At 47.4% G+C, this 22,639-nt stretch overlaps 2 protein-coding genes across 6 annotated transcripts in view; both read left to right on the top strand.

Moving 5' to 3' along the window:
- Positions 1-11,188, top strand: part of ppip5k1a (diphosphoinositol pentakisphosphate kinase 1a) — a 44,258-nt gene extending 33,070 nt beyond the window's left edge. For 3 of the 5 annotated variants that reach the window (XM_064989765.1, XM_064989774.1, XM_064989756.1), the window contains 4 exons: positions 3,379-3,558; positions 6,674-6,811; positions 6,947-7,060; positions 7,729-11,188. In XM_064989765.1, the coding sequence (XP_064845837.1) occupies positions 3,379-3,558; positions 6,674-6,811; positions 6,947-7,060; positions 7,729-8,348 (1,052 nt within the window). In that variant the 3' untranslated portion in view covers positions 8,349-11,188. The remainder of the gene's footprint in view (positions 1-3,378; positions 3,559-6,673; positions 6,812-6,946; positions 7,061-7,728) is intronic. The other 2 variants (XM_064989791.1, XM_064989784.1) reach the window with 1 other exon arrangement.
- Positions 11,189-13,847: 2,659 nt separating this feature from the next.
- LOC135552708 (uncharacterized) lies at positions 13,848-14,465 on the top strand. Its single transcript, XM_064984502.1, has one exon. The coding sequence runs from the start codon at positions 13,848-13,850 to the stop codon at positions 14,463-14,465; it is 618 nt and encodes a 205-aa protein (XP_064840574.1).
- The last annotated feature ends 8,174 nt before the right edge of the window (positions 14,466-22,639 follow it).

Below are 22,639 nucleotides of genomic sequence, written 5' to 3'. Positions count from 1 at the left end.
TGTAGGGATGTTGGTTAGGGACAGGTGTACTTGGGTAACTGCCTGTGGGGTCCAGTATTCTGACTGTAGGGATGTTGGTTAGGGACAGGTCCAGTATTCTGACTGTAGGGATGTTGGTTAGGGACAGGTGTACTTGGGTAACTGCCTGTGGGGTCCAGTATTCTGACTGTAGGGATGTTGGTTAACTGCCTGTGGGGACAGGTGTAGGGATGTTGGTTAACTTGGGTAACTGCCTGTGGGGTCTAGTATTCTGACTGTAGGGATGTTGGTTAGGGACAGGTGTACTTGGGTAACTGCCTGTGGGGTCCAGTATTCTGACTGTAGGAATGTTGGTTAGGGACAGGTGGACTGCCTGTGGGGTCCAGTATTCTGACAGTACAGGTGTACTTGGGTAACTGCCTGTGGGGTCCAGTATTCTGACTGTAGGGATGTTGGTTAGGGACAGGTGTACTTGGGTAACTGTAGGGATGTTGGTTAGGGACAGGTGTACTTGGGTAACTGCCTGTGGGGTCCAGTATTCTGACTGTAGGGATGTTGGTTAGGGACAGGTGTACTTGGGTAACTGCCTGTGGGGTCCAGTATTCTGACTGTAGGGATGTTGGTTAGGGACAGGTGTACTGTAGGGATGTTGGTTAGGGACTTGGGTAACTGCCTGTGGGGTGGGTAACTGCCTGTGGGGTCCAGTATTCTGACTGTAGGGATGTTAGGGACAGGTGTACTTGGGTAACTGCCTGTGGGGTCCAGTATTCTGAATGTAGGGATGTTGGTTAGGGACAGGTGTACTTGGGTAACTGCCTGTGGGGTCCAGTATTCTGACTGTAGGGATGTTGGTTAGGGACAGGTGTACTTGGGTAACTGCCTGTGGGGTCCAGTATTCTGACTGTAGGGATGTTGGTTAGGGACAGGTGTACTTGGCCACTGCCTGTGGGGTCCAGTATTCTGACTGTAGGGATGTTGGTTAGGGACAGGTGTACTTGGGTAACTGCCTGTGGGGTCCAGTATTCTGACTGTAGGGATGTTGGTTAGGGACAGGTGTACTTGGGTAACTGCCTGTGGGGTCCAGTATTCTGACTGTAGGGATGTTGGTTAGGGACAGGTGTGGGTAACTGCCTGTGGGGTCCAGTATTCTGACTGTAGGGATGTTGGTTAGGGACAGGTGTACTTGGGTAACTGCCTGTGGGGTCCAGTATTCTGACTGTAGGGATGTTGGTTAGGGACAGGTGTACATGGGTAACTGCCACCATTGGAGCCAACGCTGCTGGAGAGTAGCAGGTTCTGGAGAAGACCACCTGTTCATTTGGACTGTGTATTCTATACTGCGCTGCCTATGGGATCTCAAAGCAGAAGTTGAAATACTGTACACAGTCTATCTGTTCAATGAGAGTTGGCCGTGGTCATTTGTTGTATGGCTACTTAGGTTCATATTCCCTATCACAGCCAGAAAAGGTGAGGAATATATTCTGCAATGGTTATAAAAGAAATAAAATACATTCCTATGTCCGATTTTTGTTTTGGATTCCAAAAATAAAACTTTTTAAAAAATTTTTCCTCCGCTCTTTTCACTAATGGAAAATGGCTGCCTCTTGTTGTATTTTCCAGTTATTTAGTAGTTTTTTTGGATAAGAGCGTCGTCATATCCTGTATTTGCACAAAATACTTGTCTGCTTGCTATACAACCACTAGAAAATGTGTGTATGCATGGCCTAAAGTTTGCGGGGAGGTAAGGAAAACTGTCTCACTCATATTTCGGGGTATATTTTGTGCATACCAAACGTTTATAAATGAGGGCCCTAAAATGTAATTCCAGTACATGAACACAGCACCTAACTGCTTTTATGGGATTTTTTTTAATGACAGTCATTTCATTTTAAGCAACTTGAAGCATGTCAATTCACAACTGTGTGTATATATTGACTTTGATAGGGACACAGGATGACACGTGTGCTGTGGCTGTTCCCCCTCTGTGGTGGCCTGTGTCAGGTACAGTAATGAATGAGGCTAAGGTTTACATCCAACTGCAGCTTTATGCAACCTGTCAAATAGGATTGATTGTACAAAATTATTGTGGCACGGCAAAAAAACGCTATGCACGCTGGACCGCTTTCGTGTAGTGGATTTCTATTGGACACCAGATTGAGTTATTTTCTCTCTAGGATTTGAATGTATTCACAATGACACAAACAGACATATCTAAGCATGTGGAGCTCCACGTCTCAGCGTTTTGAACGTCTTCAGTTCTATCACAAATGCTCCTATGTGGTCTCAACTTGAAACTAGTCAATGCTGTTAACAAATGAAATGCATTAAATACAAACGCAATATTGACATTTCCTCTGTGGATTTTCATTGGATTTGTTTTTCTGTCTTCTAAACCTATAGATTGTATCCCAGAGCTTTTTCCGTAACCAAGATGAGATTGCAGTGGAGCCATGTGATACGCTATTCTGTCTTTTGGAGTTTGAGGCGTTTCTCTCTGTCAATGCTGGGGACAGTTGGATGGATCAGATTTTGCTGAGGTCTTTGTGCAAACCTGTGGGATGATTGGGTTGGATGGGGTCCGCTGAATGTTGCTTGAAGGTTTTTGCCATTTCTGGTAGCTGGTCCAGAGCATGGAGGAATGGAATGGTTGACAGGAGAAGGTTGGCTGTTAGAAATAGCAGTAATTTACTGTACCTCCCAGTCACCCCTTTCTGTCCGCACAATGGGTGATACCTCTCCTCCCAGTCACCCCTTTCTGTCCGCACAATGGGTGATACCTCTCCCCCTCCTGCCAGTCTCCCCCTCTGTCCGCACAATGGGTGATACCTCTTCTTTGTCCTTCCCCCCATTACCACTGCTGTGTCATTCATCCACTCCCTCTCCTCATTTTACCCCCTCCCCTTACTGTCCTTCTTTCCTCTCTTCCCCCTCTACTTTCTATCCTCCTATTCCTCTCTTCCCCCTCTACTTTCTATCCTCCTCTTCCTCTCTTCCCCCTCTACTTTCTATCCTCCTATTCCTCTCTTCCCCCTCTACTTTCTATCCTCCTATTCCTCTCTTCCCCCTCTACTTTCTATCCTCCTATTCCTCTCTTCCCCCTCTTTCTATCCTCCTCTTCCTCTCTTCCCCCTCTACTTTCTATCCTCCTATTCCTCTCTTCCCCCTCTACTTTCTATCCTCCTATTCCTCTCTTCCCCCTCTACTTTCTATCCTCCTATTCCTCTCTTCCCCCTCTTTCTATCCTCCTATTCCTCTCTTCCCCCTCTACTTTCTATCCTCCTATTCCTCTCTTCTTATTCCCTCATCCTTTATGGTCATCCTCTGCCTCCCCTCCTCCTTCCATCTCCGCCTCCCCTGCTCTATCTGTCCTATCCTCTCCTCCTGTTCCTCCTTCCCCAGAGCCCTTGGAGGAGCACCACGTGGCCCAGCTGTTGAGGCGCTTCTCCACTGATGCCAGCCTGTGCCGCCCTCTCTCTCTGGACGGGGCGCTGGCCCACCACCTCAACCAGTGCTCCTACCACCTCCGCCTCTTCCGTAACTGGCTCATCTCTGGCCAAGACCCCCTAGAGTACTTCTACGGTCAGCCCCCCAGCCCCTCTTCAACCCCCTGCCCTCCTATGCCCTTTAAACCCTCTGCTGTACTGCTTGCAGATCTGAGGTTTCGTTTGGTACTGGTGTGCTGCTAGTTACTGCCGCCGCAGTTGACTTTTGCCGCTTTGCCTTCGGGGGTTTGTTTGACGCATGCTGGCCTGCGACTTGGGAGAGCGGCTTGTCATTGGTGTGGTTTGGCTTTTCAGGTGTCTTGCATCTTAACTGACTCTTATTTCCTCCCTGCAGTTCACTTCTTATTTGATCTTGCTTCTTTTTAGTGCGAATGGTCTTAATTTGAGTGACTGTTGCCAACGTAGATCTTTTGAACCAGGACCTGGCTGCAGTTTGGAATGTAGCTGAGCTAGTGGATGTATGTTGTCAGATACTGTTTGTCTGAAATGAAACCCATTGTGTTGTATAAAACTGCGCAGCCTGTGACTAGATCACTTGTCTGAGATTAAACAAATACCTAGGTATTACTAGAAAATGACAATTACATATCAACTAGTTTCTGGTTATAATGACATTAGTTCAACCAGTTTTGCCCCCTAGGATGTTCCTGATACAACATACTCAAACCGTGTGGCAGTTCAATTTTGCATAGTAACAGCATCCCTGGCTGGTTGGTGTAGACTTTGGTTAATGCTTTTCTATCCAATAGAGTGAACTTGGTTGTAAACTGTTTTTCGCGATTGATGTGAAATGTACACAGATTGCAGTGAACAGTGAATGGATGGTCTATCAACTGGACTGATTTGTTGCTTTGTAGACACCTTGGGCTGTATGATCTGAAGTGTTCCGGTGCTTTACTGACTGTCAAAAAGACCCGTTTCACACTACTGAGTCGAGCTGAACTGTACTGCCCTGGTTACACATCCACCATAGTGGCCGAAAAAGACAGTGAAGAAAATATTCAAACCAGTACAGTTGGGGTCGGCCCAGTAGTGTGAAAGACAGTGTGCATGTCTGTCTTGCTTCCTGGATATGGTTTGAGTCGTGTGTCCACTACAATGGATAAAAATGTGTTGTACAGTAGACAGAAAGTGTACCCAAACTCGCTTCAACCCAGCCTGGACAAAAATCAAGTGCTCGACTGAGGGACTGGAAAATCCCAAATAGCATTTCTTACCCCAGGACACTTCAGCAGGTGACAATGTATAAAAATGAGCGCTCTGTGTCTGCATTGATCTGAGTATGTATTTATGGGACATACGTCGGCTTTGGGCGCCTTCTTCAGAGACTTGGGTAGGAAACCCACCTATATAGCTGAGCCATGATTAATACTCACGTCGTGCTGTGTGATCGCATCTTTCCTCTCCTGTTAGTGTCCTGGGGTAAGGGATGCTTTTTGTGTTGTACAGTCGTCTTCAATGACATTTGTCTTGTACAGTAGCAGTCAAAAGTTTGAACACCTACTCATTCAAGGGTTTTTCTTTATGCTGCTGTCCAACTCATCCCAAACCATCTCAATTGGTTTGAGGTCGGGGGGTTTTGGAGGCCAGATCATCTGATGCAGCACTTCATCACTCTCTTTCTTGGTTAAATAGCCCCTACACAGCCCGGAGGTGTCGCTTGGGTCATTGTTCTGTTGAAAAACAAATTATAGTCCCACCAAGCGCAAACAAGATGGGATGGCGTGTCGCTGCAGAATGCTGTGGTAGCCATGCTGGTTAAGTGTGCCTTGAATTCTACATTTATCACAGACAGTGTCACAAGTAAAGCACCCCACACCACCACCTCCATGCTTCACAGTGGGAACCACACATGCAGAGATCATCTGTTCACCTAATCTGCTTCTCACAAAGACACTGCGGTTGGAACCAAAAATCTTAAATTTGGACTCATCAGACCAAAGTGCATATTTCCACTGGTCTAATGTCTATTGCTTGTATTTCTTGTCCCAAGCAAGTCTCTTATTATTATTGGTGTCCATTAGTAGTGGTTTCTTTGCAGCAATTTGACCATGGAGGCCTGATTCACACAGTCATCTCTGAACAGTTGATATTGAGATGTCTGTTACTTGAACACTGAAGCATTTATTTGGGCTGCAATTTCGGAGCCTGGTAACTCTTATGAACTTATCCTCTGCAGCAGAGGTAACTCTGGATCTTGCTTTCCTGTGGCGGTCCTCATGAGAGCCAGTTTCACCATAGCGCTTGATGGTTTTTGCGACAGCACTTGAAGAAACTTTCTACGTTCTTGAAATTTTCCGCATTGACTAGCCTTCATGTCTTAAGGTAACGATGGACTGTCATTTCTCTTTGCTTATTTGAGCTGTTCTTGCCATAATATGGAATTGGTCTTTTACCAAATAGGGGCTATCTTCTGTATACATCTCCTACCTTGTCACAAAACAACTGATTGGCTCAAATGCGTTAAGAAGGAAAGAAATTCCACAAATGAACTTTTTAACAGGGCACACCTGTTAATTGAAATGCATTCCAGGTGACTACCTCATGAATCTGGTTGGCAGAATGCCAAGAGTGTGCAAAGTTGTCATCAAGACAGAGTGGCTACTTTGAAGAATCTCAAACCTAAAATACATTTTAATTTGGTCAACACTTTTTTTTGGTTGCTACATGATTTTATGTGTTATTTCATAGTTTTAATGTCTTCACTATTATTCTACAATGTAGAAAATAAAAACCCTGGAATAAGGTGTGTCTGAACTTTTGACTCCTCCTGTATGTGGTTTCATGAATCAGACATGTCCAGTGTCTTCCCCCACTATTGTTTGTGTGGAAACCAACCGTAGCAGAAATACAATGTAATATTAGGGCAGTGTTCACCTTCCACCTCTAGTTCCAGAGAGTTACCCGGTGTGCAGGCTTTGGTTCCAGCCCAGCACTAACAAACAAATGGAACTCTTTGTGATCAGCTGATGATAGTGCAGGGCTGGAACAAAGCGGTCCACATCCAGAACTAGGACGGCCGGTGATGACTGCAGTAGGGTGAGTGACTGGCCTTGGGGACTGGGGAGGTGGTTTTGGCTGTAGTAGTGGTCCTGCCTGCTCCAGAGACCCCTCTAACCACCTCTCCTAGCCCAGTCTGACTGAAGGGTGGTGGGGCTGCGGGCCTGGGTCTTTCCCCTCTCTGACTGCAGGCTTTGAAGGCTGCTCCATGGTGCCCTCCATCTACCCACTGGAGACGTTGCACAACTCGCTGTCCCTCAAGCAGGTGGATGAGTTCATCACCGCCGTGTGTGAGACTGGTGGAGATGCCCACTCCAGGACCACAAGAGGTAATGGACTGTTACACACACACACAGGAAAACCACATGGAAATGTCTTGACTTGACAGATATAAGATCTCACTGGTTAATGAAACGCTTACTGGATCACAGTCCTGTGTCAACCGCTCTCCTCTCTCCTCACAGCTCTGTCGGCCATGTTTGACTCTCAGAACCAGCCGTCGGTGGACTCCTACATGCCTCAGAGAGTCCTCTCCTCCTCCGTATCCCCCCGACAGCGCTCTGACAGACCTCCCTGGTGTGAGTGTCCATTCTCTTTCATGTAATTAATTTACCTTTTTAGTTTGACCGGTTGAGTTGTTTTTAGAGTTGCAATGGGGAGTATTTGAGTGTTGATTTGGGTTGGTATCTAGCATCAAATGACTGTCAGTAGGTCTTATTCTGGTGTGTGTACATGTACATTCCAAAAAGTGTTTATTAGAAGTTGGAGTTGAAATTTCTCATTTTAAGGCTTACATGTAATTGCCTACCACAGTATCCCTAGGCTCCACTGTCTGTGGGCTATTTAAAGTGATTTACTACTACAGTGGCCCACCACAGCCTGTGCTGACTATCTGGGTTTCCAACCCTCTCCCACCGCTGTCTTCTATCATCTTCTGTAATCCACTTATTTCCTGATTTTCAGAGGTGTGATCAAGGACAGAAACGTTCTGTGTTTTAATGGTGGTTTTGTTCTAAGTGAAATCCCCAGGTACCATTTTCCTTAGCGGTGGGTAGGTTTGGCTTTTTTATGTGCTAACTTGCTCACAGTTCTTTCCTCTCTGGTCTTGTCTTTCCCTGCACTCAATTGTAACCTATTAGCCACAATTTCAATATGATTAACATTACATTAGTAAACATAATTGAATTGATAGATGACTGATTTGCTTGGTACGTTGATTAATTGATCATTTATTTTGTCTCCGCAGACAGCAGCGGTCCGTCCAGTACAGTGTCCAGCGCTGGCCCCTCCTCCCCCACCACGGCAGACGCCTCCCCCCATTTTAGCTTCAGCGACAAGACGCCCTTCACCCCCGAGAACAGCGAGGAGATCCACTCCTGCCATCACAACACAGTTCAGCAGGCCCCTACTGCTGGCCCCCAAACCCCCAAATTCTCCAATCCCACCACCCCCTGCCAGACACCCCCAGAAGACAATCCTGAGGCACCAGCCACTCCCAGCCACCTGCCCCTGAGTGGAAACTCTGAATCAAGGCAGGAGGAGCCAGGCGAGTCCCCTGCTTCAACTGAGGCCACTTGCGGTGAAGTTCCAGACCTCAGCCCATTGAGCCCGTCATCTTCCCCACTGGCAGAACTCTCTCTGGGCCTTTTGGATGGATACCTCCCCGGTTCTCTCCCAGTGCTCCTGGAGCTCAGAGAGAGCGGCAGTGAGGCAGGATCCAGCGCACAGACGCCCCAGTCCCCAGAGGGGCCTGACGTGTTCTTTGACACCCAGGAGACGACGGAGATGTGGAGGGGCAGCACGGGGAGCCTCCCCCATCCTGGGACGCCACTGGAGGTGGGAGCCCCTCACGCGTCAGAGCCCTAGGTGGGGGCTCAGAGAACCAGAGAAGGAGCCTAGGTCTTCTAAGAGGCTAGAAGGAAGTAAGGTAGAACTTCTAGGGTGCTGGAAGGAGGCTTCCAGGAAGCCCTTCAGAAACTCTCCTCTGCCAGTTCCATGTGGTGAACCCCCAGTGGAGCATTCTAGTGACCTAGTCTTAGACCAAGGCCCTGTGGCTTGTAACTTCTGTCTGGTGAATAGTGGATCGGGCTGCTGCTTCTTAGTGCTTCTCTACCCTGGTCGTGTTCATGAGGCACAGAAACGGAGAAAAGGGAGAGGACTTCCTGGACTTGTCCATTAAGATACGCGCATTTTCCATTTCCGTTACAAAACGTTTTAAAATGTTTTCTGTGGCATGCCATAATGAACACGACCCCAGTCTCTATCTCACAGCTGTCTGTGAACCAACCGTTGTAGGAGAACTCAGTGTGACCATAGAACTACCACCGAGTACAGTACAACATCCTTATCATGACTGTCATGTATGGATGTTTTTGTCCCTGTGTCCGATAGAAAGCCACTTGATGTTGCTGGTGTAAACAGTCTATAATGGGTGACATCTTCTATCCACTGAACAGCCCTCAGTGTGCACCATTGTGGAGATCTCGCCAAAATAACTGAAACAACATTTCAATTTGACAGGTGGGCTCGCATATTGCATCATGTACATCGCTACATACATACCGTTTACTATAGCTAGAACTGCAGCATGTCCACCAACTCATGGACATTGTAAAAGGAGATGGTTTGAGAGACATCTCACTTCAAGTATTGTGAGTAATAACGTTTATTTTTCCTGCTGGGAAATGTACATGTCAAAATGTCATTAAGTCGTTTTGAAATGCATTTTCAGTTGGCAACTTTATTGCAGTATATTGAAATCATGGTCTTGTCACACATTGAAATGATAAATGCACCACATGGCTGGTCTGTGACATTTCATCAAACAGAAGATGTCACCCTGTGTGTCTCCTATTCTAGGCTCTCCTCTCCCTGTGATGGTCTGTAACATCGTTAAGGTCTGTTCACTTGATATGCGCCACAACTGTATTGCATCGAGCCAACAATAGCCACGGTAGGCTCTTTCTTGTTACTCTGATCTTGCGCTGCACCCGACCAAGCAGCGCTCTGCACCTTGTGCCAATCAAGTGAACAGGCCTTAGAAACTCCTGACTAGCAGCTGAGGTCTTTTCTTAGGGGGTAAAGAAGATCTCCACTACATGTGTGGTGAGATTTATTATTTCCGTCTCCTCTTTTGAGATTCAATATACTCAAATCCTAGCCTGGTCCCCCACTGCACAGATGTAGGATCTTAATTTGAGCCAGTTTGCTACAGCAGGAAAATCATCCTGCAGGAACTGGAAATGTGGATTATTATTATTATTAATGGACTTTTTTGTAAGGAGTCATTTGATACATTTTTAAGTGGAAATCACAATCTTCAAAATCCCTTTTAAACATCAAATACACTACACAATTTACATTTCCTGCAATGTAAATTGTGTAGTGTATTTGATGTTTAAATGAAAGTTCTTCTGCAACATCGTGATCAAATGAAGATCTTACATCTATCACATCGTTTTGTGCTAGCTAGCTCTTCTGTTGTTGTCAAGCCATACATGTTGTCACGACAATGAACACAAACGGACTGGAGCACCAGGCTACTATCCCTGTAGTCCCAAGTCACTTCCCCTAGCCCCTAGTCACTTACCCTAGCCCCTAGTCACTTACCCTAGCCCCTGAAGGACCTGCATAGGAGGGAGCTGTACTCTGCTGACTGTAAAAATAATCCACGTTTGATTTGATCACAACTTGTGCACTGCTTTTTTTTGCCAAATTCCTTAAACCTCAACTACCACTTTAATATAAGTAATCATATAGAAACCATATGAGGAGAGATCTATATTTAACTTTGAATGACTCCTAGTGAGGTGATATTTTTAATGCAGAGCCATCAGATTTATTAACCGTTTTAACTTGTATCATAGCAACTGTATATTTTTGTAAAAGATCACCTCTAACATTACTGTATTAGGCAATTGTTTTTTTTTCACTGAACAAAAGAGGTCAGGGTATTTTTGGATGGTTCTCTGTGGTTCCATTGCGTTAGGCAGTTTTTGTTGCAGGGCCTGTTCTGTGTGTGTGAGAATAAATGAGATTCTGTATTTGACTATTGGGGTTGGTACAGTCGTATCGTGATGTACTGTAGAGATGATTATTTCTGTCACGTAACACAATTTCATGTCAGTCAAAGAATGAACAACACTGCTGCTGCATAGAAGCAACATTAACACTGTAATCTGTCATTGTTTCAGTGGACATGCACAGATGTGTGTCAAAATCTAAACAATGAAACTATATCTGATTGTGTGTAATACCTCTGGTCTGTGTCTCCGGCCTACAGTAGTGGTTAGTGTTGTCTGTTGTAAAGTGTTTGCAACTTTCATCTGCAATTCAGGATGCTAAACTACACTGAAGTGCTGTATCTGTTTGGTTTGGAAAGAGTGATTCATTTTGAGTCAACTTTTTGAATGAGATGGAAAGTGAGTAGATAAAATGAAATAGCATAATGAAGAATTCCCTGTTTAGCTGCTATGCACTTCTAAACTCTTCATGAAGACTTTACGAATGAAAAATGCACTTAAATGCTTTTGGAGCTCTGTGATTTCAGCCTTTTAACTTAAAAGATTCAGCTGAGAAAACGCACTCTGCTTTAATTTCTATGCTATTTGCTGTGTGGGGTAATCGGCTCAATGGCTCTATGGTTTCTACAAATGCAGCTTTATTTCTCTAAATGATGTTCTGAATAAAATGTCCTGTGAATGATATTTCTCCCACTGTGTGGATTTGACTTACATGGCATGTGAGTACATGGCTGTCTGAGGAATGACTGGCCTTTGTTCATATAACCAGGCTTTTCCTGTTTTATATTTGTGAGCATCTGGACGGTACACAAGGATTCCACAACAACAAAAAGACAGTATGGTGGATTGTACTTGCAGTACATAGCAACCCTTTACCAGCAGATAACAATATGGTTTACATTGACAATACTTATGTCTAGATAACATGGCTCAAATCATATATTCATAAAAATGTCATCTAAATTGTGAATTTGAATTGGTATGTTGGTGGCAGCGAGCGGTGGGTTATTGACTGATTGGGTCTACAGGGGTGCATCCTCACCCCTTTTTACGTTGACAGTATTTCCCATCCCCCAGTTGGTCAGTCGAGCGGTGGGTTATTGACTGATTGGGTCTACAGGGGTGCATCCTCACCCCTTTTTACGTTGACAGTATTTCCCATCCCCCAGTTGGTCAGTCGAGCGGTGGGTTATTGACTGATTGGGTCATTTTCAGAGGGTGCATCCTCACCAGATTTTACGTAATGGAACAATTATTTCCCATCCCCCAGTTGGTCAGTCGAGCGGTGGGTTATTGACTGCATTGGGTCAATATCAGGGGTGCATCCTCAGTTACGTTGACAGTATTTCCCATCCCCCAGTTGGTCAGTCGAGCGGTGGGTTATTGACTGATTGGGTCTACAGGGGTGCATCCTCACCCCTTTAGCGGTGGGTTATTGACTGAACGTTGACAGTATTTCCCATCCCCCAGTTGGTCAGTCGCAGCGGTGGGTTTTGTAGCCTAGTGGTTAGAGCGGGGGACAGTCCCCAGTTGGTGCATCCTCACGTGAGCCCACGTTGACAGTATTTCCCATCCCCTAGTTGGTCAGTCATTGGGGTAATTGACTGAGATGGCCTACAGCGTGGGGCATCCTCAGGGGCCTGTTACGTTGACAGAATTTCCCATCCCCCAGTTGGTCAGTCGGCGGTGGGTTATTCATGTATACCAAAGGGGTAAATCCTCACCCATTTAAACGTTGACAGTATTTCCCATCCCCAGTTGGTCAGTCGAAAGGTGGCCTATTGACTAGATTGGGTCTACAGGGGTGCATCCTCACCCCTTTTTACGTGGGGACAGTATTTCCCATGGCCCAGTTGGTCAGTGGTGGGTTATTGACTGATTGGGACAGAACCGGGGTGCATCCTCACCCCTTTTTACGTTGACAGTATTTCCCATCCCCAGTTGGTTCAGTTAAGCATGGTAGCATTTTGTTAATGGTGTCATACAGCCCAGTAATGTCATTGGGGAACAACTGCCAGATGCCTAGTGGCAAGCAGGGGCCTGTTCAACAGGTGAAACAGAATGTTCTGATAAAAATGTGTTGTCTCATGTACCATTGGGGACATGTAACCAAGCCTAGTATAAACGCAACAGTAAAGGTGGTCCTAGTTTTAGAGCTGAAATGAAACAACTAAAACCAGATAAAAAAAGCCTAGTGGAACAATTACATTTTTTAAATAGGTGGCCTAGTGGTTCGTGGGGACAAATGATCAGGGTTCAGGTAAAATGTAAAAAGTGGTTGAATGGGGACAGTATCTGAGGTCAGCCAGTGGTTAAGAACAAGGCAAAGCCATGAGAAAATGTGGTTATTATTGGGGACGTTGGGAAGTAATTGGCTTTAAAACTGAAGTGGTTCTCAGCGTGGGGACAGTGCAGCAGGTGGCCTAGTGGTTAGAGCGTGGGGACAGTAACCGGCAGGTAGCCTAGTGGTTAGAGCGTGGGGACAGTAACCGGCAGGTAGCCTAGTGGTTAGAGCGTGGGGACAGTAACCGGCAGGTGGCCTAGTGGTTAGAGCGTGGGGACAGTAACCGGCAGGTGGCCTAGTGGTTAGAGCGTGGGGACAGTAACCGGCAGGTGGCCTAGTGGTTAGAGCGTGGGGACAGTAACCGGCAGGTGGCCTAGTGGTTAGAGCGTGGGGACAGTAACCGGCAGGTGGCCTAGTGGTTAGAGCGTGGGGACAGTAACCGGCAGGTGGCCTAGTGGTTAGAGCGTGGGGACAGTAACCGGCAGGTGGCCTAGTGGTTAGAGCGTGGGGACAGTAACCGGCAGGTGGCCTAGTGGTTAGAGCGTGGGGACAGTAACCGGCAGGTGGCCTAGTGGTTAGAGCGTGGGGACAGTAACCGGCAGGTGGCCTGGTGGTTAGAGTGGCGTGGGGACAGTAACCGGCAGGTGGCCTGGTGGTTAGAGCGTGGGGACAGTAACCGGCAGGTGGCCTAGTGGTTAGAGCGTGGGGACAGTAACCGGCAGGTGGCCTAGTGGTTAGAGCGTGGGGACAGTAACCGGCAGGTGGCCTAGTGGTTAGAGCGTGGGGGGAGGTGGCCAGTTAGAGCGTGGGGACAGTAACCGGCAGGTGGCCTAGTGGTTAGAGCGTGGGGACAGTAACCGGCAGGTGGCCAGCGTGGGGACAGTAACCGGCAGGTGGCCTAGTGGTTAGAGCGTGGGGACAGTAACCGGCAGGTGGCCTAGTGGTTAGAGCGTGGGGACAGTAACTGGATCAAATCCCTGAGCTGACCAGGTCCAAATCTGTCCTTGTGCCCCTGAGCAAGGCACTGTTCCCCAGGTGCCGAAGACGTGGATGTCGATTATGGCAGCCCCCTATGGCAGCCCCCTATGGCAGCCCCCTATGGCAGCCCCCTCGCTGGGGCAGCCCCCTATGGCAGCCCCCTATGGCAGCCCCCTATGGCAGCCCCCTATGGCAGCCCCCTCGCTGGGGCAGCCCCCTATGGCAGCCCCCTATGGCAGCCCCTCGCTATGGCAGCCCCCTCGCTGGGGCAGCCCCCTATGGCAGCCCCCTCGCTGGGGCAGCCCCCTATGGCAGCCCCCTATGGCAGCCCCCTATGGCAGCCCCCTATGGCAGCCCCCTCGCTGGGGCAGCCCCCTATGGCAGCCCCCTATGGCAGCCCCCTCGCTGGGGCAGCCCCCTATGGCAGCCCCCTCGCTGGGGCAGCCCCCTATGGCAGCCCCCTATGGCAGCCCCCTCGCTGGGGCAGCCCCCTATGGCAGCCCCTCGCTGGGGGCAGGCTGGGGCAGCCCCCTATGGCAGCCCCCTGGCGCTGGGGCAGCCCCTATGGCAGCCCCCTATGGCAGCCCCCTCGCTGGGGCAGCCCCCTATGGCAGCCCCCTATGGCAGCCCCCTATGGCAGCCCCCTCGCTGGGGCAGCCCCCTCAACCCAACCCCTCTGATTCAGAGGGGTTGGGTTGAATGCGGAAGACATATTTCACTTGAATACATTGTTGGGCAACTGACTAGGTATCCCCCCTTTCCCAAAATGTGTAGTTTGCTGCTATTCTATCTTTAAAAAAAGCAACATTTTGTCTCATTCTGAATGCAACCTCCCAGAATAGAGCCGACAATTGATCAGATACATTCTACAGAGCTGTGTCCACGGAAGTGAGGAGGCTGGTAAAACCAATAACTAAACATGTGAACTCATTCAAACACTGCATGCTGGCAGTGCGAAGACCATTTTTGTTGTGTGCTTTACCCCGTTAGCCTCCATATGCAGATTTGATTGAATAAGGCCTCTGAGTGACTTGGCTGAAAAGGGAAGTGGAAGCTTGTGAGACGTTCTTTAATCGAAGTGCAAATCACGAACGCTGCAGTAGGGATTCTATTGATTGCCTCTGCTCCCTTTGTCTATCTGTGAGGCTGTGATAGTGTTAGCAGGAGACAGACTGCTCATAATGATTTCCACTAAGGCTGTGTCTGTCTCCTGCCTGAGAGAAATGGCGAGAAAGGGGTGGAGAGAGGCCATCTGGTGGGAAAGGCCAGCAGCGCTAGCTAGCTACAGACAGTAGCTAGCTCTTTGTTCTTTACACAAGTTCAGTGATTACTCAGAAACCAATCCAGCATTAATCTGTTGCTATGACATTAACCCTCGCTCGTTGCTGCAACTATAGAGAGGTCGGAGTAGACCGCTGTACAAACGCTGGAGGGAGGGAAAGTAATAACATGTTATTAGGTGAGGCAGGTAGCCTAGTGGTTAGAGCGTTGGGCCAGTAACCGGCAGGTAGCCTAGTGGTTAGAGCGTTGGGACAGTAACCAGCAGGTAGCCTAGTGGTTAGCGTTGGGCCAGTAACCGGCAGGAAGCCTAGTGGTTAGTGTTGGGCCAGTAACCAGCAGGTAGCCTAGTGGTTAGAGCGTTGGGGCAGGTAGCCTAGTGGTTAGAGCGTTGGGACAGTAACCAGCAGGTAGCCTAGTGGTTAGTGTTGGGCCAGCAGGTAGCCTAGTGGTTAGAGCGTTGGGACAGATACCAGCAGGTAGCCTAGTGGTTAGTGTTGGGCCAGCAGGTAGCCTAGTGGTTAGAGCGTTGGGACAGATACCAGCAGGTAGCCTAGTGGTTAGTGTTGGGTCAGTAACCGAAAGGTTGCTGGATCGAATCCCCGAGCTGACAAGGTAAAAATATGTTGTTCTGCCCCTCAACAAGGCAGTTAACCCACTGTTCCTGAGCCGTCATTGTAAATAAGAATTTGTTCTTAACTGACTTGCCTAGTTAAAGGTTACATTAAAAATAACCACGACATCGTCCAATTTAATATCAATAAAAGCCTTTATCCCTTGAAATGCTGTCAGCTGCTGACTAAGCAGTCCAATGCATTTAACTGTAGAAGTGTTAACAGCAGGGGAGATGAGTTAGTTTCCGTCTAGTGCTCTTTGCTCCATTGAGAGTAGTCAGGTGGTGTCGTTCCTCAATTGCTACGGAATTTTGAAAGAAATGTACTTTTTTTTCTAGATGTATCTGGGTACATCTTCCTAAGAGCGTTCAAAAAAATGTGAATTAAACAAACTCCTTCAAAATGACATTAACTGTTCAGTGAGATTTGGGCCAACCATGGAATAGATAACCATCTGAAATGCTACTGTTGGACCAATCGGCAGCCACCCGACATTACCCCATTGCCCAGTACTGACAGTTGGAACACAAACACACAGGAACACTGCTCCACATTCATTCCAGAAAAGAGCTGAGAAAAGGAAGAACAGGCTCCGGCTACATCTGTTGGTCCTACTACATCGAGCTCATGTGACCCTGCGGATGATGTCATAATTGTTGCCATTCAGCGTGTGCCAGCTGGGGTATTCAACAGATCGCTGCTCATTCGCCAGCCGCTCAAAGCACGGATTGTACCCCGAGTTTGCCTCGACAATGGCTGATAAATTGTGTAAGCACAGTGGCAGAGTATTTGATCAGATCAATTCAGGCACAATCTAGACCTATTCCAAATACTAATTATACAGATAGAATAACTGCTCTGTTGTAAATTAACTGTATCTTTCCACCACATCAGTTTTACAATGTAAACACTCATCACTGTAACTGATCTCAGTGACAGTAGAAAAAAGGGCCTTACTGCCTTCAACATTACATCCCTTGCCCAAATTGTGGAAATTCCCCCACCCTCCTAAAGATAGACACTGGTGTGCTGCCAAGGCTGGCCAATCTGCACATTGTTCCCCCTGTCCAGACCTCCTTTCATATGCAGAGGGAGATTATTCAGGGTTCAGTCTCCCCTTCATCACCACAGCATGACATCATCCCTAAATTCACCAAGACATAATCCCCAAATTCACCATGACATCATCCTGAATTCACCATGACATCATCCCTAAATTCACCATGACATCATCCCCAAATTCACAGGCATGTTGGGATACAGACGTGGGGTCCTCAGCCAGTGCTATTATACACAAGGCTATGGCTGTGTCCCAATTCTTCCACCATCTCCTGAAATGTGCACTTTCTCACATGGATTTAACAAGGTCAGATTTGTGCCATTTAAAAAAATTATTATTTAACCAGGTAGGCCAGTTGAGAACAAGTTCTCGTCTACCTCAAATCAAATCAAATTTTATGTCACATACACATGGTTAGCAGATGTTAATGCAAGTGTAGCGAAATGCTTGTGCTTCTAGTTCCGACAATGCAGTAATAACCAACAAGTAATCTAACTAATTTCTTATACACAGTGTAAGGGGATAAAGAATATGTACATAAAGATATGAATGAGTGATGGTGCAGAGCAGCGAGGCAAGATACAGTAGATGGTATCGAGTACAGTATATACATATGAGATGAGTATGTAAACAAAGTGGCATAGTTAAAGTGGCTAGTGATACATGTATTACATAAGGATGCAGTAGATGATATAGAGTACAGTATATACGTATACATATGAGATGAATAATGTAGGGTATGTAAACATATTAGGTAGCATTGTTTAAAGTGGCTAGTGATATATTTTACATTTCCCATCAATTCCCATTATTAAAGTGGCTGGAGTTGAGTCAGTGTGTTGGCAGCAGCCACTCAATGTTAGTGGTTGCTGTTTAACAGTCTGATGGCCTTGAGATAGAAGCTGTTTTTCAGTCTCTCGGTCCCAGCTTTGATGCACCTGTACTGACCTCGCCTTCTGGATGATAGCGGGGTGAACAGGCAGTGGCTCGGGTGGGTGTTGTCCTTGACGATCTTTATGGCCTTCCTGTAACATCGGGTGGTGTAGGTGTCCTGGAAGGCAGGTAGTTTGCCCCCGGTGATGCGTTGTGCAGACCTCACTACCCTCTGGAGAGCCTTACGGTTGTGGGCGGAGCAGTTGCCGTACCAGGCGGTGATACAGCCCGCCAGGATGCTCTCGATTGTGCATCTGTAGAAGTTTGTGAGTGCTTTTGGTGACAAGCCGAATTTCTTCAGCCTCCTGAGGTTGAAGAGGCGCTGCTGCGCCTTCTTCACGATGCTGTCTGTGTGAGTGGACCAATTCAGTTTGTCTTTGATGTGTATGCAGAGGAACTTAAAACTTACTACCCTCTCCACTACTGTTCCATCGATGTGGATAGGGGGGTGTTCCCTCTGCTGTTTCCTGAAGTCCACAATCATCTCCTTAGTTTTGTTGACGTTGAGTGTGAGGTTATTGTCCTGACACCACACTCCGAGGGCCCCCCCCTCTCCCTGTAGGCCGTCTCGTCGTTGTTGGTAATCAAGCCTACCACTGTTGTGTCGTCCGCAAACTTGATGATTGAGTTGGAGGCGTGCGTGGCCGCGCAGTCGTGGGTGAACAGGGAGTACAGGAGAGGGCTCAGAACGCACCCTTGTGGGGCCCCAGTGTTGAGGATCAGCGGGGTGGAGATGTTGTTGCCTACCCTCACCACCTGGGGGCGGCCCGTCAGGAAATCCAGTACCCAGATGCACAGGGCGGGGTCGAGACCCAGGGTCTCGAGCTTGATGACGAGCTTGGAGGGTACTATGGTGTTAAATGCCGAGCTGTAGTCGATGAACAGCATTCTCACATAGGTATTCCTCTTGTCCAGACGGGTTAGGGCAGTGTGGTTGAGATTGCGTCGTCTGTGGACCTATTTGGGCGGTAAGCAAATTGGAGTGGGTCTAGGGTGTCAGGTAGGGTGGAGGTGATATGGTCCTTGACTCGTCTCTCAAAGCACTTCATGATGACGGAAGTGAGTGCTACGGGGCGGTAGTCGTTTAGCTCAGTTACCTTAGCTTTCTTGGGAACAGGAACAATGGTGGCCCTCTTGAAGCATGTGGGAACAGCAGACAGGTATAGGGATTGATTGAATATGTCCGTAAACACACCAGCCAGCTGGTCTGCGCATGCTCTGAGGGCGCGGCTGGGGATGCCGTCTGGGCCTGCAGCCTTGTGAGGGTTAACACGTTTAAATGTTTTACTCACCTCGGCTGCAGTGAAGGAGAGACCGCATGTTTTCGTTGCAGGCCGTGTCAGTGGCACTGTATCGTCCTCAAATGGGCAAAAAAGTTATTTAGTCTGCCTGGGAGCAAGACATCCTGGTCCGTGACTGGGCTGGATTTCTTCTTGTAGTCCGTGATTGACTGTAGACCCTGCCACATAACTCTTGTGTCTGAGCTGTTGAATTGAGATTCTACTTTGTCTCTATACTGACGCTTAGCTTGTTTGATAGCCTTACGGAGGGAATAGCTGCACTGTTTGTATTCGGTCATGTTACCAGTCACCTTGCCCTGATTAAAAGCAGTGGTTCGCGCTTTCAGTTTCACGCGAATGCTGCCATCAATCCACGGTTTCTGGTTAGGGAATGTTTTAATCGTTGCTATGGGAATGACATCTTCAACGCACGTTCTAATGAACTCGCACACCGAATCAGCGTATTCGTCAATGTTGTTGTCTGACGCAATACGAAACATGTCCCAGTCCAAGTGATGTAAGCAGTCTTGGAGTGTGGAATCAGCTTGGTCGGACCAGCGTTGGACAGACCTCAGCGTGGGAGCTTCTTGTTTTAGTTTCTGTCTGTAGGCAGGGATCAGCAAAATGGAGTCGTGGTCAGCTTTTCCGAAAGGAGGGCGGGGCAGGGCCTTATATGCGTTGCGGAAGTTAGAATAACAATGATCCAAGGTTTTGCCAGCCCTGGTGGCACAATCGATATGCTGATACAATTTAGGGAGTCTTGTTTTCTAGACCAAGATAAAGCAAAGATAAAGCAAAGCAGTGCGACAAAAAAACAACACAGCGTTACACATGGGATAAATAAACGTACAGTCAATAACACAATAGAAAAAGCTATATACAGTGTGTGTGCAAATATAGTAAGACTAGGGAGGTAAGGCAATAAATAGGCCATAGTGGCGAAATAATTACAATTTAGCATTAACACTGGAGTGATAGATGTGCAGATGATGATGTGCAAGAAGAGATACTGGGGTGCAAAATATAATATAATATAACTGCTGTAGCACGTGCTACAGGTGGCCAGTGAGCTGAGATAAGGCGGGTCTTTACCTTGCAACGATTACCTGGAGCCAGTGAGTTTGGCGATGGATATGTAGCGAGGGCCAGCCAATGAGAGCATACAGGTCGCAGTGGTGGGTAGTATATGGGGCTTTAGTGACAAAACGGATGGCACTGTGATAGACTACATACAATTTGCTGGGTAGAGTGTCGGAGGCTATTTTGTAAATGACATCGCCAAAGTCCAGGATCGGTAGGATAGTCAGTTTTATGAGGGTATGTTTGGCAGCATGAGTGAAAGATGCTTTGTTGCGAAATAGGAAGCTGATTCTAAATTTAATTTTTGATTGGAGATGCTTAATGTGAGTCTGGAAGGAGAGTTTACAGTCTAACCAGACACCTAGGTATTTGTCGTTGTCCACATATTCTAAGTCAGACCCGTCCAGAGTAGTGATGCTAGTCGGGCGGGTGGGTGCGGGCAGCGATTAGTTGAAGAGCGTGCATCGGGGCGACAGGGTAGCCTAATGGTTAGAGCGTTGGACTAGTAACCGGAAGGTTGTGAGTTCAAACCCCGAGCTGACAAGGTACAAATCTGTCGTTCTGCCCTTGAACAGGCAGTTAACCCACTGTTCCCAGGCCGTCATTGAAAATAAGAATTTGTTCTTAACTGACTTGCCTGGTTAAATAAAGGTAAAATGAAATTTAGTTTTACTAGCATTTAAGAGCAGTTGGAGGCCACGGAAGGAGTGTTGTATGGCATTGAAGCTCGTTTGGAGATTTGTTAACACAGTGTCCAAGGAAGAGCCAGATGTATACAGAATGGTGTCGTATGCGTAGAGGTGGATCAGAGAATCACCAGCAGCAAGAGCGACATCATCATTGATATATACAGAGAAAAGAGTCGGCCCAAGAATTGAACCCTGTGGCACCCCAGAGACTGCCAGAGGTCCGGAAAACAGGCCCTCCGATTTGACACTATCTATCTGAGAAGTAGTTGGTGAACCAGGCGAGGCAGTCATTTGAGAAACCAAGGCTATTTAGTCTGCCGATAAGAATGCGGTGATTGACAGAGTCAAAAGCCTTGGCCAGGTCAATGAAGACGGCTGCACAGTACTGTCTTTTATCGATGGCGGTTATGACATCGTTTAGGACCTTGATCGTGGCTGAGGTGCACCCATGACCAGCTCGGAGACCAGATTGCAGATCGGAGAAGATACGGTGGGATTCGCAATGGTCGGTGATCTGTTTAACTTGGCTTTCGAAGACTTTAGAAAGGCAGGGCAGGATGGATATAGGTCTGTAACAGTATGGGTTTAGTGTCTCCTCCTTTGAAGAGCTTTAGGGATCTCAGATGATACAAAAGAGGTTGAACAGGCTAGTAATAGGGGTTGCAACAGTTGCGGCGGATAATTTTAGAAAGAGAGGATACAGATTGTCTAGCCCAGCTGATTTGTAGGGGTCATGATTTTGTAGCTCTTTTAGAACATCAGCTATTTGGGTGAAGGAGAAGCGGGGGAGCTCGGACTAGTTGCTCCAGGGGTGCAGAGCTGTTGGCCGGGGTAGGGGTAGCCAGGTGGAAAGCATGGCAGGCCGTAGAAAAATGCTTATTGAAATTCTCGATTATCGTAGATTTATCTGTGGTGACAGTGTTTCCTGGCCTCAGTGCAGTGGCCAGCTGGGCAAAATTTTGGAATTAGTGATACAGGATGCAAATTTCTGTTAGGAAAGCAAAGGCTAGCTTTTTCAAACTGATTGGTTCCTGACTTTCCTGAAAAGTTGCATATCGCGGGGGCTATTCAATGCTAATGCAGTAAGCCACAGGATGTTTTTGTGCTGGTCAAGGGCAGTCAAGTCAGGAGTGAACCAGGGGCTATATCTGTTCTTAGTTCTACATTTTTTGAATGGGGCAAGCTTATTTAAGATGGTGAGGAAAGCACTTTTAAAGAACAACCAGGCATCCTCTACTTACGGGATGAGGTCAATATCCTTCCAGGATACCCCGGCCAGGTCGATTAGAAAGGCCTGCTCGCTGAAGTATTTTAGGGCGTGTTTGACAGTGATGAGGGGTGGTCGTTTGACCGCGGACCCATTACGGACGCAGGCAATGAGGCAGTGACCGCTGAGATCCTGGTTGAAGACGGCAGAGGTGTATTCGGAGGGCAAATTGGTCAGGATGATATCTGAGGGGGCCCATGTTTACGGATTTAGGGTTGTACCTGGTAGTTTCCTTGATAATTTGTGAGAGATTGAGGGCATCTAGCTTAGATTGTAGCACGACCGGGGTGTTAAGCATATCCCAGTTTAGGTCACCTAACAGTACGAACTCTGAAGATGGATGGGGGGGCAATCAATTCACATATGGTGTCCAGGGCACAGCTGGGGGCTGTGGGGGGTCTATAACAAGTGGCAACAGTGAGAGACTTATTTCTGGAAAGGTGGATTTTTAAAACTAGAAGCTCAAACTGTTTGGGCACAGACCTGGATAGTAAGACAGAACTCTGCAGGCTATCTCTGCAGTAGATTGCAACTCCGCCCCCTTTACCAGTTCTATCTTGATGGAAAATGTTGTAGTTGGGGATAGAAATTTCTGAATTTTTGGTGGCCTTCCTAAGCCAGGATTCAGACAAGGCTAGGACATCAGAGTTGGCGGAGTGTGCTAAAGTAGTG

Source organism: Oncorhynchus masou, chromosome 2 (assembly GCF_036934945.1).
Source record: "Oncorhynchus masou masou isolate Uvic2021 chromosome 2, UVic_Omas_1.1, whole genome shotgun sequence".
Lineage (NCBI taxonomy): Eukaryota > Metazoa > Chordata > Actinopteri > Salmoniformes > Salmonidae > Oncorhynchus > Oncorhynchus masou.
Note: the sequence above shows the minus strand (reverse complement) of the source record. Positions and strands in the feature narration are given on the sequence as shown.